A 17782-nucleotide genomic window follows, 5' to 3' on the forward strand; every position below is an offset into this window, starting at 1 on the left:
TCTATTATCAAGTCTTTGATGAATTAGTAAAATTCTAACACTTGTGTCGACCTAGTGGTTGCAGTTTAGTCAAAGGCATTGGAGGACCCCGTCGAGGTGCACGCCTAGAATTGGGCCACAAGCACCTTGCCTGGGCCCCTGGTGAGGTGCCACCCCCACACATTCACCTAGGTGCACGAGGGTTCCACCTGCATAGTGTTGTGATTTACCCTTTTGAGTACCTCAAAGAATGGTCTTTTTGGTACGCTGATAACCATTAAGTGTAGAAAGACGTCTTGTAAAATCCCTTTGAGCACATTTTCCCCAATTCTTTTAGATCAAAACTTTGATTCATCAAAAACACTTATCCCAAATTTCTTAGATTTTTATACACCCATGAGATCTTCTTCTTTCTTCTATTCATGATTTAAGCACTACAATGGATGACTTAAAAGCAATTGAGTTTTCATTTGTGCCATACAAGAGATAGAAGATGAATCATGGACTTTAGGAGAATTGGAAAATTTAGATTACAAGATTTGAGGATATTGAAAATTTGGACTTCTAGGGTTTGGAAATTTTAGGGATTTTAGCAAAATTATGATTCCGGGTTGGCGAATTTGGAAGAGTTGGAGAGACTAGGAAAAGAGTTAGAATTTGGGGGAAGTTGGAACATTATGGTTTTGAAATAGGGAAATTTAGGAATATTTGGGGCTATTAGATTTTGAGCTCAAAGGAATTGGGAATTTTATGAAATTAGGGTTTCTAGGCTAGGAAACCGGGCAAACTTTGAAATTCCAGGGCTTTGTAGATTCATTGGAATGTAGGAGTAGATGTAAGTTTTAGAAGTAGCGTCTAACTATAACTCTATTTAAAATAGGTAATAACTCTACAATTAGTTTTATCTCATTATTTGAAAATTAATTTTAGAGCTAAAACTGTTTAAAAAATCAATATTTATTTATATGTCGGTATCATACAAGTTTCGATGGCCGGGAATATTATAATATTGTAGATAACCAGAAATGCTGAGAAACATGGAGAAAACAGTGGAATTTTTTAATGAAACTTCTGAAGATGCTAAAATACACATATTTGTAAATTTAGGAATCAAAAAGTTGCAAACACAATGCTTATATAGTAAGTTTCCATTTAAGAGGGGGCCTAAAAGCATGCGCTGTTGTAAGAAATTTGTCCAACCATCCCATCCATCTCATCTTTCCTTCCAACCATCCATCCACACATCCATTGATATTTCAAAATATCGACAAACACATGATATTTTGCCAAGAAATCATCGACAACTAGAAAGGAAATGAAAGATTGTGGTCTCGATATCGCTCGTGTTGTGATAACGATAACATCACGATATTATCAATAATATTATCTACAAATTAAACACCACATACAACTATGTGCCCATAAACCTTTTTTGAAATGTTAACTTTTTTAATAAACAAACTTTTGGTGATATCAATACATTGACAACATTATTGAAATATCGTTGATACATTGGTGATACAAGCGGCACTTGGAATTTATGTAGTTGAAAATGTTGATAATACATTGGCGATGTTGATACAATGGCAATACAAGTGACACCTGGAATTTACATAGTCGAAAATATTAGCAATACATTGGTGATATTGATATATTGGCGATACTTACCAATACATTGCCAATACTGCCAATTCCTGGAATTTCTAACACTACCAATGTTATCAGTATTGCTACCGGTGTTCTTGGTGCCGCCGACCTGGAGACAAATAATATTGGGGATATTTCGATAATATCAGGGATACTTCGAACAATGTATGTAACATATATGATATTAAAATAAATATATTAATAAATTGCACTTGGAATGTCCAAGCGTGTGGCTAGGCATTCCAAGGGAAGTTGTGCCGAGGAACGCTTAACAACCTTAACTACAATGAATAGTTGTTTGACTAGAGTTCTTACTTTGATGTTGCAACCGATTAATGACAATTTTGATTGGGGTTCAATTGGGGAAAAAAAAAAGAGTTTTGACCAACAATACTATGTAAAATGTGTGGTTGGTATCATAAGAAAAAAAAAAAAAAAAACGTGTAATCGAAGTCGAACAAAATTCAAATGAGCCACTTTGCACATTCCAAAATATTTGACAGTTATTTTGATACATCATTGTTTAGCTATGTTCCCTGTCCATAAAAACTTAAACTAATTTTGCCTTGACACAAAAAGTAACCAAATCATGGGCAGATTATAATTCTAGGGCTCAATTGGGGTCAAATATCCTAGCTAACCACTTGTGGTACCCACTGTGGGGCTTGCCTACCCTTGGGGAACTCCTTCGTTCTCCTGTTAGATCACAAGTAGAACCCACTGTAGTGGCTGTTAGCCCCCTTGGCTGATTTTGGGGCCACATCACACCCCATCAAATTATTTGATTAATGTTTTTGTTCAAATGAGTCCTGTACAAATATGGATAAGTTAGCCTACAAGAGTTAACACAGAATAGCAAATCAATAACCTACAAGTATCTTTTGCTTGGTCTAGATATTTTGAACATATCGACACAATGGGCTGTGCAGTTTAGAAATGTATGCTAGAAAAACTAAATAAGGATGCCCCAACATGGAAATGATTAAAAAATAAATTAAAGCAACAACCTTGATTGCATTGTAGAAGCAACTTCAGTAAATTCACAATTTCTATGTTGCCATCATCATATTCTCTTAGCATCTGCCACCGTGCAGAACTTAAAAAACGAGCACTATTTTAGAGGAAAAAATATCTTTTAGAATGACGTAGCATTTTTGTGAAAAACACACACAAGAACAGCGAGGGAATCATCAATTGGTCCAATGCACAAAGTCTATTATAAGAAAGACACAAAATAAAATAATAAATACCTGAAAATTTAAACATTCCATGCAAATCTTGAACATCACAAATATCAGCTATAAAAAGTTGTATAGGCAGTGCCAACAAAGATTGCTTACCGCATATTATTTGGTGGTCTATCAAATATTTCACGTTGATTGACAGTAGGCATTGAACCATGTAGTGGAAGAATCAGAAACTTGCTTGAAATTCCAAGAAGGCTGTTTGCTTTAATCTTTTCCAGTAGTTTCGATATGTCATCCCAACCTGTAAGGAACACAAGGATTGCCCCAACCCCTTCATTGCGACAAATATGCTCAATTGTTGATTCCACCTACAATTAAGAAAAATAGGGAGGATCAACTTATTTTGGCAATGATAGACATGAAGTGAACACCTCAACAACAGATAGTAGTGGTATGGGTAGGGAAATTATTGTGACAATGATAGACAAGTGTGAGAGAAAAACTGCAGTGACAGACGGTTGAAGCCAGGGGAGGCGAATTTCACATTAAAGAAATAACCAAGGAAAAATAACACTTCACAGTTGCTTTTTCCCCTTCTTATCATTGTACTAGAAGCCTTATTGCAAGGGACCTACAGGACAAAGTATGATGAAAACAACATGCTAATTTAACAAAAAAGATACATCAACAAAAGAAATCAGAAGATAAAATACAAACAAAAAGTTTAGCATGATTGAACTATTGAGCCCAAAAGAGTTCAACGCTATGTGCATATATATAATGAAACAAATACTACATATATTACAAGAAAATTCAGTATAAATTATTAGAATAGCTAGATTTTTGTAATGAAAACAATAAACTAACAACACATGGAGGAATATATCACAAATTTTGAGAACATAAATTCACATAAATAAAATAGCATGTGACTGTACACGTTGAAATTATTCATTTTACTTCTTTGAATTATTGCCAGTTTGCAACTGCATAAGAAAGTATCATCATCATCATTTAAGCCGTATCTCAACTAATTGGGGTTTTGCAACCACATATGAAAGTATCATCATCATCATCTAAGCCGTATCCCAAATGGGGTTGGTTACACGAATGCTGTTCCACAATTCCACTCTATGAAGGAGCCTATCCTCGGTTAAACCATGTTGAGAGACATTATGTTTTGGGTTGAAATGGGCCAATGGGCCTTGTAACGATTTAAGTGAAATTGGGCCCAGGTTGCACTGTGGGTCAGGGCCACTTATGTACAGAGTCCCCACACAGTTTGGGGCTTAATAAAAGGTGGAATGGAGATTAGGGTTTGTGCATTGCAAACCCTTCTACCTTGTTCCTCACATTCTCTTCTTCTACTCCTTTCTCTTTTATCTCTCCTCTCCTCTCCACTCCTTCCTCTCGTCTGCTCATCTATCTTTTTCTGCACTCTCTTTTCAGTTTTCTGCTGCTGAAGATGCTAGTGGACAGCACACACTGTACACTTTGGGCCACCACTAGGAGGATGCTGTCCACACCTTTGGGCCCACTGTTGAGCACATTTTTCTACGTGGTATCTGAGCACTGATCTAAACAAGGGACCGTTGCTTGATCAGATCTTCATCATCTCCACGTTGTTGTGATCAGATCAGAAGTTTTGATTGGTGGAATGTGATTCTCCTCTCCCTTCATTTCAGGACCAGTTGGGTTCTGTAAAGTCTGTGCAATGCTGTGTATGGTTTCCGTTGCTTGATTGGATCAGTTGGATTCAGGTGGGCCATTACTTGGTGGTATGTGGTTTCATTTTTCAGTTTTCTGCTAATAAGGATTTTTATAATTCCCCCACCCACATCCTCTTGAATATCATTGTTACTTGCTGAAATGTTTGCCCCAAAATCATTGGTGGGCCATCTCTCAGTGTTATCTGCTGCATAGTATTGCAGGATCCTGTAGCGCTGATTGTTGATTCCATTGCCGAGTACATTGATTTGGACCTGTGGGCCATTGCTGTGGGGCAGCCTGATTAAATTTCAGCTAATGGTGTTGGTTTGATTGTTTGCTGAATCTAATTGCTGGAATTAAACCATTATAATTCTGGGGAAAACAAAAAGGAAAAAGAAAACATGGACGAGCCAATGTTGATAGAGGCTCACCTCTGACTGTCGTCCATTTGAAAACGTTAAAGCTGGTCCAGTGTTTTGAACAGCGCCCGTAGCAAATAGCGTAAATCCCCTATAGGGGTCGTAGCATATGCGTAGCGTATGTAGCGAACGCTATGTTTTATTTTTATTTTTATTTTTATTTTAACAAAAGATAGTTTACTTAACAATCTCAAACTTTAGGATTTTAATTTCTTTTCATACTTGTGACTTGTGGTTTCAATTAATAATGCGTACACTACGACACTACGTTTTTTTTAATAAAAGATAGTTGTATTTTGTATTTTTTACTTACTACTCTCAACTTTTAGGATTTTGATTTCTTTTCATACTTGCAATTTCAATTAAACGTTATTAATTAAAGTAGTTTGCTTAGAAAGTTGTTGATGTGATAATGATTTGATTTGGTTTATATATGTGGATTGGCTTTTGATAAATGATAATTAATAACTTGTTTGAGTGTGCTTATACTTGAAAGATGAATCATCTTATATATATATATTTGCTTACCATATTACATTTTTCCTACTTTTTAATTAAAAAATAAAGTATCGTGATGCTTACGCTACTTATGCTAGATGCTACAGAGAGCTGAATGCTATGCAACACGCTACCACTACTTGAGTTGGCCAGTTGAGCCACCGTTGTGTATCAAATAAACTGATGGACAGGATGAATTTCTCAACACACATCACGGTAGGCCCTACGTACATGAGAGGGTCAAGCAAAGGTTTCAATGGTAGGCATTGCTATCAGCACTGTTTCATACCGTGTGGCCCACTTGGGTTTTGGATATGTCCCAAGTTCAGAGCCACCTCATAACAAGATCTAGCAAAATGGATGGACAAGGTAGATTTCTCAAAACAGTATGGTGGACCCTAGGCATTGTGTTGTGGTCACCATGCAATCCGCATCCAGAGAGAGATTCAGTTAAGGTAGGGGTAACAACTGTTGGGTCAGGCCATGATCATGGCCACCTTAATGTGTATTTTATATCCATGCCACCCATCTGTTTTTCCAGCTCATTTTAGGAAGCAGATCCAAATTTCTGGTGGACCACACCACGGGAAACAGTGCTGACCATTAAAAACTTCTTGTGGGCCACAAGTTTTGGATCAAGCTAATATTTGTGTTTTCCCTTCATCCGCGTCTGTGACATTACCAACAGGTTGGATGGCAAATAAACATTACAGTGAGCCCTAGGAGGTTTTTAATGGTGAGCTTCCAATCACTCCTATTTGTTATAGTATGGTCCACCTGAGATTTGGATTTGATTTTTTTTTTTTTTTTTTTGGACCATGCCCTAAAATGAGCCAGCAAAGCAGATGGATGGAGTGGATATAAAATAGATACATCGAGGTGGGCCCACAGTCAGACGGTCACGGCCTAACCAATTGGGTGTTTCATGACTCATCGACTAGCCTTTTCAGTTAGGTGTTTTAAAAACTCATGCAACTGATCTTGGCCACAACCACTTTCCAGGATCACCTATTTCTTAGAATGGCCCACTTGAATCGCTGAATGGGCTGATCTTTTGGCCCTATGGTTAAAATGGGGCAACTCACATGGTGACTGGGGTGGATTTAAATTAAACATCACGGTAAGGCCAAATTCAGCTGGCCACACTTTAAGACTGTAAATAAGTCTCCCGTGGGCTGGTGCAGAGGAGACTGAGACCAATAAAGTGAAATGCTCACTTGCGAACCAATTCTCACAAGTTCTCACGAGAACTTTTTGAGAACTCATCTCACCTGATATAAGCCCAAAATTTGTATCGGCTGATACGGCCCCGAAACGGGTAACGGTTCGCACCGTTACCGTAACCGATTTGGCACACCCTGGCCATGGCAAAAGGAAACAATTTCCTCCCTTGATTTGCATCTCTTTGCCATGGCCCACCAGAGTTTTGGATCATGTTGAAAACTGGGCCCTGGAGGATTCATAGGATGCCGCATCACATGGCTCTCTCTCTCTCTCTCTCTCTCTCTCTCTCTCTCTCTCTCTCTCTCTCTATATATATATATATATATATATATATATATATATATATATATATATATATATATATATATAGTGATGCTCACCTACGCACCTACGCACACTTGTCATGGGCATCTAATCCGAACGGTCCATGTGATGTGGAATCCCATGAAACCCCAAGGGATAAATTTTCACCTTGATCTAAAATTCTGGTGGACCATAGCAAAGAGAAATGCAAATCAAGGGAGGAATTTTTTTTCATTTTTCATGGCCCACCAAAGTTTCGGATCAAAGTAAAAATTGGGCTCAGGGGGTTTCATGAGGTGCTGCTTCATGTGGACCGTTCAGATTTTAGAGTCACATCATGTATGATATGTTCTCAAAAAAGTTCGCAAGAGTTCCGTGCGAACTGGTGTGCAGCTGAGCATTCGGCCACACACACACACACATGCAGAGTATATCAATACTTTCTTTATAGTAATAAGTGTGATTTACGGTACACTGGTGTACAATATTAATCATGTGACATTTTTCCAAGAATATCATTTTACTCCAAACAGGATTGAAAAATCAGACCGAAGAAAAGAAGCCCTGATACACTGAACTTTAAAGTTTCTTCCATTGGAGAATAGGTGATTCAAAAGAATTCATGCATGACTATCAGCATGACCAAGTAGAAATGATAATAATCCTAATACAAACTAGTGCTATGAATTTTCCTATTATTGTGGAAATAATGACATCATGGTTAATCAGTCAAAACTTCGACACTACTTCAGTAACATACAAAACATCAACTTAAATATGTTTTTGCACCACCCTGTTCCTACTCTTAAAATTCATAAATGTGTCATGGCTATCACAATATTCCACCACTTAATCTTAATAAGAAATTAAACATGCTCCATGAAGGTATGTCAAACAATTAACAAGAGCCGTTTAGAAAGTGACATGCACTCATGCATAAATGTGTAAATAACAACAATCTTTTCTATATTTTATCAAGGAGAGCTCCCAATTCAGCTACTTTGTAGGCATTCAACAATAGTTTACAAGCAGCTTGAAGTTACTTACAAGACCCAGATCAAGTTGGGAACCGGACCAGGCTTCAAGTGAATGTCTCGTAGCCGTGCTGTAGTTTCTGTAATGTGAATCAATATCAACCTCCTGCGACAACAAAGCAATTAGTATCAACTGGGAAGCATCTCAATTTGTGCAGTCCGCATGAAAACTGCACTTTCTGAAAACACACACACACAAAGCACTGTAGCATCATATTATGATTAACCACATGAGTTGTCACAAAGTCCCAACGGATGGACAATAATAATCGAATGAAACCAGGTCATCTTTTGAAGAGGTACAAACAATCATAAAGCATGTGTTATTTCTAATAGAATGATATAAATCCGGATGGACTAAACAGATATTAAGTGTCCAAAGGAACGCACTCTATAATTCTGTTAGTTGTATGTGGCCTTTAAAGCCAAACAAATGTCTGTTGATTTGAAGTGGGTCATCAGTGACCCTGTTGATGAATGGAACTTGGCCATTAGTAGCCTGGTTATTTCTTTTATTGTAAAATTTGTGAATGCATTCGACCTATATTGCTGATGGTTATCATGTGCTATGTTGAAGTTGAACCAATCACGAGTTGGGTTGAATTAATCTCCACCATGGCATATCTTGTAGCCTATGCCCTTCATCAGATGCAAGTGCGAATAACAACTAATTTACAAGTAACATGTTGTACTTTGGTTGGTTATGTTTGGCTGGGATCTTGGACCATTAATGAAGAGATTAGTTAGTTTTAATCAAGATTAATTGAGTTTGTCAGGTAGTTGTGGGAAAAGTATAAGTATTCTATTTTAGGGATATTGTATGGACTTTTTTTAATTGAACTTCACTAAAATCATATTTCTTGGAGTTAAAGAGGCTAGAGAGCCTCCTACTTGAATGTTGGGGTGCGTGTTTGGATTGCAAATTGCAAGCCAAATATTGATATTTCCCCTGAATTCCCCTTCTCCTTTCCTGTTTCTTATCGACCTGTCAGTCCCATATGCCACTTTTTCAAGATGTATTTTTCAACCTGTCCATACAATTATTAAAAAAAATAAAGTACTAAACATTGTAACCTAAATATGAATGGCATACATAAAAATATCCAAGAAAAAATGAAAGACTATGAATGAGCCATGTCCAATGGTAGGCACACGCCTGTCACTAGATGATTTAGAAAAAAGTTCCTTCTGTTTGTTATATAGATCCTAATCCCCTAATCTTTTGCCATTTTCCGTTCATGTGGATCTTTGCTGGATTACTTTTATTATCTATCTGTCTTCCACCAATTCAAGGATTAGGATCTTCAAATTTGGGCAAATTTGGAATATCCACAACCACAGTGGTGAGCAGCAGCTCAATGGCATGGATCAACGAACCACAGAACCCAGATCGATGAACAGAAAGCAGTAGAAAATTGTGTTAGTTCCAACAAAAAAGATGTTGAGATATATAAATTCATGTCACCACCAATACTAAATGATCGATATTATAAGCCTTCACATGATTAAATCACTAACATGTGTAACCGATAATCATCTTAGCAGATCAACTTCTTGAATTTAGAATGTTTTTTATTCCAAAGATTAAAACCAATGTAGGTCTATAGTTTAGCACAGGATGGAATATTGGAAGTGCATGTAAAAGAATGATAATCTGTACTCAAGCATGCCTCAAACAACTCAGTCAACAGGTCTTTTTTAAATTCCGTCTGTCTCCTTCTTCTCCTTGTATTTCCTTGGAAGCTGTCAAACTCTGATTTGATACTGTAGCGTGTTTTCTCAAGCACATCTTCTAGGAACACTTCTGCTACGGGAAAAGTACGTCCCTGCAAAACCATACAGTCAAAACAGATACAAAAGGCAACTGTACAGAGATGACAGGATTTCTGTCAGCGTATGGGAATAAAACCATTCAAATATTACCGGTATGTGTATGGTTGGTGCATTTCCAAAATATTTGGAGAAAAGATCTGCATTTATTGTGGCACTCATCAGAATAAGCCGCAAATCTGGGCGCCGGGGAAGAAGGTCACGCAAAATTATTATGAGAAAATCCTCATTTATGCCTCTTTCATGAATTTCATCCACTATTAAATGGCTAACACCAGCTAAATCTGGTTCTTGGACCTGTCATTATAACACAAATTAGGAAGGGAAAAAGAGATTTCAGAGCCAACTATTGTGTAATTATTATTCAATTAACATGCAATAGCAATTGCAAGAATGGAAAATGTTTGGAGCATTGGAAGAATTCTTTTAAGCCAAAACCAATACCATGCCTTTTCGCTTTTAGTAACTTCAACTCATTACCTACACAGCCAAGGTGCATGGCCTCAATTTGTTTTCCTTATCCCTAGCCCATATGTCAATTGTAAAAGCTCACGAACTAAACAATGAGGGCTACAGTACCCAGATATGACTGCTGATAGGATTGTGGCTACAGGAATGGATTCTCAAAGTCCAAAAGAAGGAACCAGATAAGAGTACCCATTTGAAAAATGCTACCGATATTCAGTTTTACAGATCTTAGTTGAAACATTAGAACAGTTGTATTAATTTTTAATTCAATTGAGCAAAGCAATGCTTTCTCGAGTATTAGTTTTTAGCGAGATTCATGATGGAAATGAGGATGTTGAGAAGGATGAGTGGCCAAATGAGGAAGGATAGAATTAGAAATAAATGCATTCGAGGGAACTTAGGAGTAGTACCAAGAGGTAATAAGATGAAGGAAAGTGGACTTGGATGGCTTGGCCATGTCAAATAGAGACCAAGAACTGTTCTGTTTAGACTGAGTGAGTTGGTACAAGTTAAAGGATCCAAAAGGGCAAGGGAAAGGCCTAAAAGGACATGGATGGAGGTAGAAAGAAAAAAACTTGATGACATATGGTCTTACTGAAGGTTTGAACCTTGATAGAGTGGAATGGCAGAACAGGATTCATGTTGCCAACCCCAATTAATTGGAATAAGGTTTAGATGATCATGAGAGTGTTTACCGAGATTGTACCATTAGACCTTTTATAACACAACAATAATAAGAGAGAATTGTTTAAAACTCAAAAACAAAGAAATGAACTACAATAGAATTTAAGGCAATGTTCCAAATTGTTACAAAAGGTCCACTCATTGTTTTGGATTGTTGACCTCACATTTGATTGCATTTGCCTTGAAAGAACTGCTTAGTTGCAGTTTCTTTATATCAAGTATCCGAAAAACCCACATCGCTTAAAATCTAACAAAATTGTAATTTAAGATAGGCTAGCCAAACAGTAAATGAAATATTAAAGCAGAAGAAATTTGCTAAATCAAAAAACTTGTTCAATTATACAAAACTTATGTAGGAAAAGTTTGCATGCCAAACAAAATCTGAAGTGGCTACTAAAATTAAGGGAGAAACACAGCTGATCTAATATTATCAGCTGCTAATGTTTAATGCTACAGCCTTTTCTTCTTTTCTTTTCTTTTACTTATTTACTTTTGGTGCCTTCAGAATTTTTTGTTTCCAGTTCTAACATTGAGAATACCATATATTTTCAAGGGAAAATTTGTTTCAAAAATGGATTTTTATTTTTATTTTTTTTTCAGCCTAGAACAAGTTTGTAGGTGATCAATTCTCATTCTTTATTATCTAACGTTTATATTAATACGAAGGGTTCGATTAAGAAGCGTTTGCTAAGAGGATTTTTTTGGTATCCAAGTGTGTGACTGGCTAGATTTTGCTGAGGATTTTGCAATTAAACATTTTCTGATTAGTTACAACTAAACATTGTTTAAAAATATCGGGTTCATCTGCATCAAAACTTGCTTTTTCATGTGAGAACCCATTTCATCCCTTCATCCATCCCTAGTGTCTCATAGACCATTCCACACTTTCACAAAATTTAGGGGGCATTTGGCATCTCTGCAAATAAGAGCTTATTGGCTTTTATATATATATATATATATATATATATATATATATAGAGAGAGAGAGAGAGAGAGAGAGAGTAGTGGTCTCCCGCGCACGTCCCGCAAGAGACTTCCGTGCGCACCAAGGTGGACTTGCTTAGAGGGTATAGCTATGGTGTGCTCCATCATATTGTATTCATGGAATCCACTCCACCCATTATTGCCGGACATGCTAAAATTAGCCCTGAGGCTCATCAATCAGTTATATTCATGATTTAGATGTGGCAAACAAAGGAAACAATGGAGAAGGGAGTAACTGCTATTGAATTTGTATCGGGCCTACCATGATGTTTATGTGAAATCCACTTCAACCAGTATCCACCCAGTGAAGATTCATACATTTGAACCAAATTTTATGATCGGAAGTGATTTATGTGGCCCACACTGAGTGAAACAGTTTAGATGGCAGGCATCCCTTTCACTATTTCCTCTATACATGTGGATGATGTTTGAGCCCTGTTACCAAATTGTCATCACAAGCCATATGTTTGGAGTGGATTTCACTTACACATCACATTAGGCCACCCCCACCCCTCCCTCATTTTTCTCACTCATCTTTGCATGTTGACCAAACAACCTGCCAGCATAAATTCTCTGTGGGTAGGTGCTGGAAGCATAATGTGGGCCCGACTATAATATATGTATATTTTATCCACCGTTCTTCACTTTTTTCATATCATTTTAGGGCATGACCTCAAACATGATAAAGATCCAATTCTCAAGTGGACCACACCACTGGAAAAGGCGGTAATTAAATGACCCCTATTAAAAATTTTGCTGGAGGCCTTACAAGTTTTCTATTAAGCTGATATTTGTGTTTTCTCTTCATCTAGGAATGTATAACTTAATCAATACAGTCCACCTAAGAAGTTTTTAATGCTGGGCGTTCAATCACCACTGTTTTCATGTGGTGTGGAACAGCTAACATTTGGATCTGGCTCAGTTTTTAGCTAATGCTGTAAAATGAGTATGATAGAATAGATGGACAACTTGGATAAAACAAATAGGTTATTTTGAGGCCATGACCACCAGCTAGCAATCCATGTCCATTAGTAGGCAATCCACGTCGAGGATTTAGTGATGAGTATGTGAAGTACCCAAATAGCTGATCCACTCGGTGATATGAGTAGAAATCGTTATATTGCACCCACCATCCAAATGTTATAGTTTGGTGTGGCATTAAAGTCACCCATGGGCCTAAATTTTTTCCCCCTCTGCATGCATTTTCATGAATCAACTATGGTTGGAGTGGATTTCATGTACACATCACGGTCTACTCTTTCTTGATTTACCAATAGGCATTCAAAATTCATATATTCAACAAAAAGAATAATTGATCTTTGAGCAAAGAAATTTGTGGTGGCCAAAGGAAGTAAATTCGATATCTGTTGGGGTGGATTTGACAAGTTTTGCTCCAAAATACTCGTAAAACCACATTTAGACAAGTCAGATAGGCCCTTACTGGGAATGACAACAATGTATGGAGCAGTCAGGAGACATGCAGAGATCTTTATGAATATACATATATGCACTTAAACTCATATATATATATGATAAAATCCCTGCAGCAACAAGTAGCATAAGGCATGTACGCAAGGCAAGGTTACAATTAGCATTTCCGTCTAGGTGCAAGGAAACATGGAGAACATAGTGGAATTTTTTAGTGAAACTCCAAGACATGCCTAAATGCACATATTTGCTTATTTAGGAATAAAAAAAATTACAAAAAGAATGCATTACACAATAAGTTTTCATTTAATGGAGCCCATTTTAATGTGTTGTATATCCATGTCCGTCCATCTATTTTTCTGGATCATTTTAATGCACAATCCCACAAATGAAGTTGGTCCCAATCTTATGTGGACCATACCATAGGAAACAGTGGTGATTGACCATTGAAAACTTATGGTGAGCCACATAAGTTTTGGTTCAAACTGAATTTTTTTTATTTTTTTATTTTTTTAAAGGTTTCTCTAAGTGTATGACACCTCGTTGACAGTTTGAAGGGTCAACAAAACAATACAGTGGATCCTAGCAAGTTTTTCAAGGATAGGGATGTGGGTGGGACCCTAACCATGGGCCCATCTCAATGTATGCGTTGTATATGTACATAGTCCATCCTTTTAGCCAACTCATTTGAGTGCACGACCAATAATGAAGCAGATCCAAATCTCAGGTGGACCACACCATGAGAAAAACATACACATGACCTTGATCCAAAACTTTTGTGGCCCGAGAGGTTTTCAGCACTAGGCAGTCAGTGCCCACTGTTTCCTATGGTGTGGTTCATGTGGGCATTCAATCTGTCCCATTTTTGGCTCATCACATAAAATGATTTTTCAAAATGGATGGACAGCGTGGATAAAAATCATACATTACGGTGGGCCCCACAGCCAGGTGTTGCCGGGGCTGTACCCAATCCGCTTGCCTTTGGCAATTCGTGGGGATGCAGATTGTACCGACATTGCCAGTAAAGAGCTGGCTGCTGGTCGATGCTCCCTGGGCCCACCATGATATATGTGTTATATCCAAACCGTACATCCATTTGGCGATATCGTCTTAAGGCTTGGGACAAAAAATAAGACAGATCTAACTATCAAGTGGACCACACAGCAAAAACTAGTGGGGGATTGAACGTCTACCATTATACCCCTTTTTGGGGTCATAGAAGTTTTGGAACAAGAAATTTGTTTTTCCTCTTCATTCAGGTATTTGTGACCTTATGAATGGATTGGATGTAAAATAAACGTTACGGTGGGCTCTAAAAATTGTTTAACGGTGAAAATCATTATCTACGCTGCTATTTATGGTGTGGTACAGATGATCTTTGGATATGATTCATCTTTTGAGATGTAAAATGATATCGCCAAATGGTTGAACGGTATGGATATGATAAATATATCATTGTGGGGCCATGTAACTTTGATCTCCTTTGAACCGTTCGTACAACTTTGAGCTCGAGGAGCATCGGCGTTCATCTTAGCACGACATGTACCTACTCCAGCTAGCTGGTGGTGTTTGATACACTGGCCAATCTGCTTCCCGATACTACGTTCGAGGCTCGAATTTTTTTGCGAGAGGATTTCTCGCCGAGGGGTTTTTGACCGAGGGTTTCAAAACCCTAAACTAGACCCAAATCGAGGGGAAATCCGACAAATTTTCATATTTTTCGCCGAAATTACGACATCGATATTCCAATCGGAAAAAAGGAGGGAATTTGTAGGTTTTTCTTACCTAACAGGGCTTTTGTTCTTCCGAGTTCCAATCAGGTACGAAAATCGTGAAATTGAAGTTTTTTTTTTTTTCTTTATTTCAGCCACACCATGCCGATATTCTCGGCAAGAACCCATTTTTATCGATGATATCGGCAAAAAATGGGTTTTCGCCGAAAATTTGGCCAATATTCTGTAGAGAAACGAAAACTTGGGGTTTCGGTGTCGCCAGTGTGGCGACACCAATATTATCGGCGATAATATCGACAAATCGTCGACAACACGAACACTGCATATATATATATATATATATATTGACGCTTTTAGACTATTTGGTAAAAGTATAATTAGAGTGCTTATTTGTTTAGAAAGTAGCAAATAAGCTCCAATTTTATAAGTTGGGGAAAGGTTACTTTTTGAAACGGAGCTTATTTGGCTTAAGCGAGTAGACATTTGAACTAATTTTTGGACAAGTTTATCCTTTAAACTTTTCAAGTAATTCCCATCCTACCCTATCTCTTCTCTTTACAATTTCTTTGACATAGGCCCACATGATGAACAACTCATATTGAAGGTGGGCCCCACATGATGAATGGTCCATATCAAAGGTGGACCCACATAATGCATAGTTCACATCAAAGGTGAGCCCCACATGATGGATGACCTACATCAAAGTGTGGCCTCACATGATGGACGATCCACATCAAGCAGGCCCTACTTGATGGATGGTACACATCAACGGTGGGACCCACATGATGGATAGTGGACATTCAATGTGGGACCACATGATGGAAGGTTGACATTAAAAGTGGGCCCACATGATGAATGACCCATTTTGAAGGTTGGGCCCCACATGATGGACGGTCCACAACAAAGGTGGGACCTACATGATGAATGGTGGACATCAAAGGTGGTTCCCACATGATGGACTAGCCACATCAAGTGGGCCCCACAAGATAGATGGTCCACAACAAAGGTGGGACCCACATGATGGACGATGGACATCAAAGGTGGACCCCTCATATTGAATGTGAGGCCCTACATCAAGGTGGGCCCACATAATGAACGGTTCAAACCAAAGGTGAGCCCCACATGATAGATGGATTGCATCAAAGTGTGGCTCAGCATGACGGACATGCACATCAAGTGGGCCCCATTTGATAGGCAGTCCACATCAAAGGCGGGACCCACATGATGGATGATGGTAATTGAAGGTGGGCCCACATGATGATCGGTTGACATCAAAGGTGGGCCCACATGATGAACAACCCATATTGAAGGTGGGGCCCTACACAATGAATGGTCCACATCAAGGTGGGCCCACATAATGGACAGATTGGGCTTCACATGATGGCTGGCCCACATTAAAGTGTAGCCCCTCATAATGGATGGTGGACGGTCCACATCCAAGGTCTCGCATGATGGATGACCCATATCCAAAGTAGGCCACATGATGAATGATCCACATAGAAGGTGTGCCCCACATTATAGATAATCCAATTCGAAGGTAGGGCCCACACTACGGACACATCAAATGTGGACTCCATGTGATGGGTGATGGGTAGTGAACATTGAGGGAACCCACATAAAGGACAATTAGCATTGATGGTGGGCCCCACATGATGGATGACCTATATCAAGGTGGGCCCCTAATGATGAATGGTCCACATTCAAGACAAGCCTTGTACAATGGATGGTCCACTTTGAAGGTTTGGCTCACACAATGGACGGTCTACATCAAAGGTGGGCTCCATATGATGGTTGATCCACATCTAATGTACGACATAATGGATGGCCCAAATGTCTGAAAATATGAACATTGTAGTCATCCATTCTTTTGTTATTTGGGGCATGGTTCATCTATGATGAGATCCACCAAAACAACCATTTGGATTGCTCTTATAATAGAGTTGGTGTAATCTTTAAAAATGACGTCAACTACCCCTAAAAAAGCTCTTATTTGAAAGTTTTACCAAACGCACTTATTTCAAATAAGAGCGTTTTTTGACTTGAAAAAGTGATTTTACCAAACAAGCTTATTTAAAACAAGAGCTAGAACAAAAAGAGCTAATTGGAGTAGCTCTTATTGAAAAAGCTCTTATTGAATTAGAGTAGAGATTACAAATGAGCCCTTGGTGTTAAATGTATTCAGTGAGCACGTTGCCCTTTTTGTCACTTAACAATGCTTTTTTTTAATAAAAACATGAAATATTTTTAGGCAAGATCCACGAATGAAAGAACCAAAAAGCTACATAAACAAAAAGAAGGAAAACAGAAAACAGAAAGAAACAAAAACTGAAAGAAATATTACAACTGCCCAGCCACAAAAATTGGGACAACCCCAAAGAAAAACCCCTACGGACCCCTGGGCCCCTAAGACTACAGGGCCCAATCTCTAAACAGAAGGATAGCCCTATTGAAAGCCCCTGACGAATCAACTTTTAAGTTCCTGAAGCATCTGCTATTCCTCTCAACCCAAACTGTCCACAGGACTTCCATTAAAAGGATCCTCCATCTCTTTTTTTCCCATCTCTTCCAATCTTTCCCACGGGACTGCCCCTGACTTAACAATGCTTCTCCAAGGACACTAGATAATTTCTTTCTATTTCACTATTTTGAGGTTT

General features: G+C 38.2%; 1 protein-coding gene across 4 annotated transcripts in view; it reads right to left on the bottom strand.

Annotated features, from left to right (window-relative positions):
- Nucleotides 1–17782, bottom strand: part of LOC131219149 (DExH-box ATP-dependent RNA helicase DExH1) — a 96377-nt gene that overhangs the window by 18165 nt on the left and 60430 nt on the right. For all 4 annotated transcript variants that reach the window (XM_058214154.1, XM_058214156.1, XM_058214158.1 and 1 more), the window contains 4 exons: nucleotides 9925–10128; nucleotides 9672–9827; nucleotides 8015–8107; nucleotides 2967–3181 (listed from right to left, as the gene is read on the bottom strand). In XM_058214154.1, coding sequence (XP_058070137.1) covers nucleotides 2967–3181; nucleotides 8015–8107; nucleotides 9672–9827; nucleotides 9925–10128 — 668 coding nt within the window. The remainder of the gene's footprint in view (nucleotides 1–2966; nucleotides 3182–8014; nucleotides 8108–9671; nucleotides 9828–9924; nucleotides 10129–17782) is intronic.

This window comes from Magnolia sinica, chromosome 11 (assembly GCF_029962835.1).
Source record: "Magnolia sinica isolate HGM2019 chromosome 11, MsV1, whole genome shotgun sequence".
In the NCBI taxonomy this organism is placed as follows: domain Eukaryota; kingdom Viridiplantae; phylum Streptophyta; class Magnoliopsida; order Magnoliales; family Magnoliaceae; genus Magnolia; species Magnolia sinica.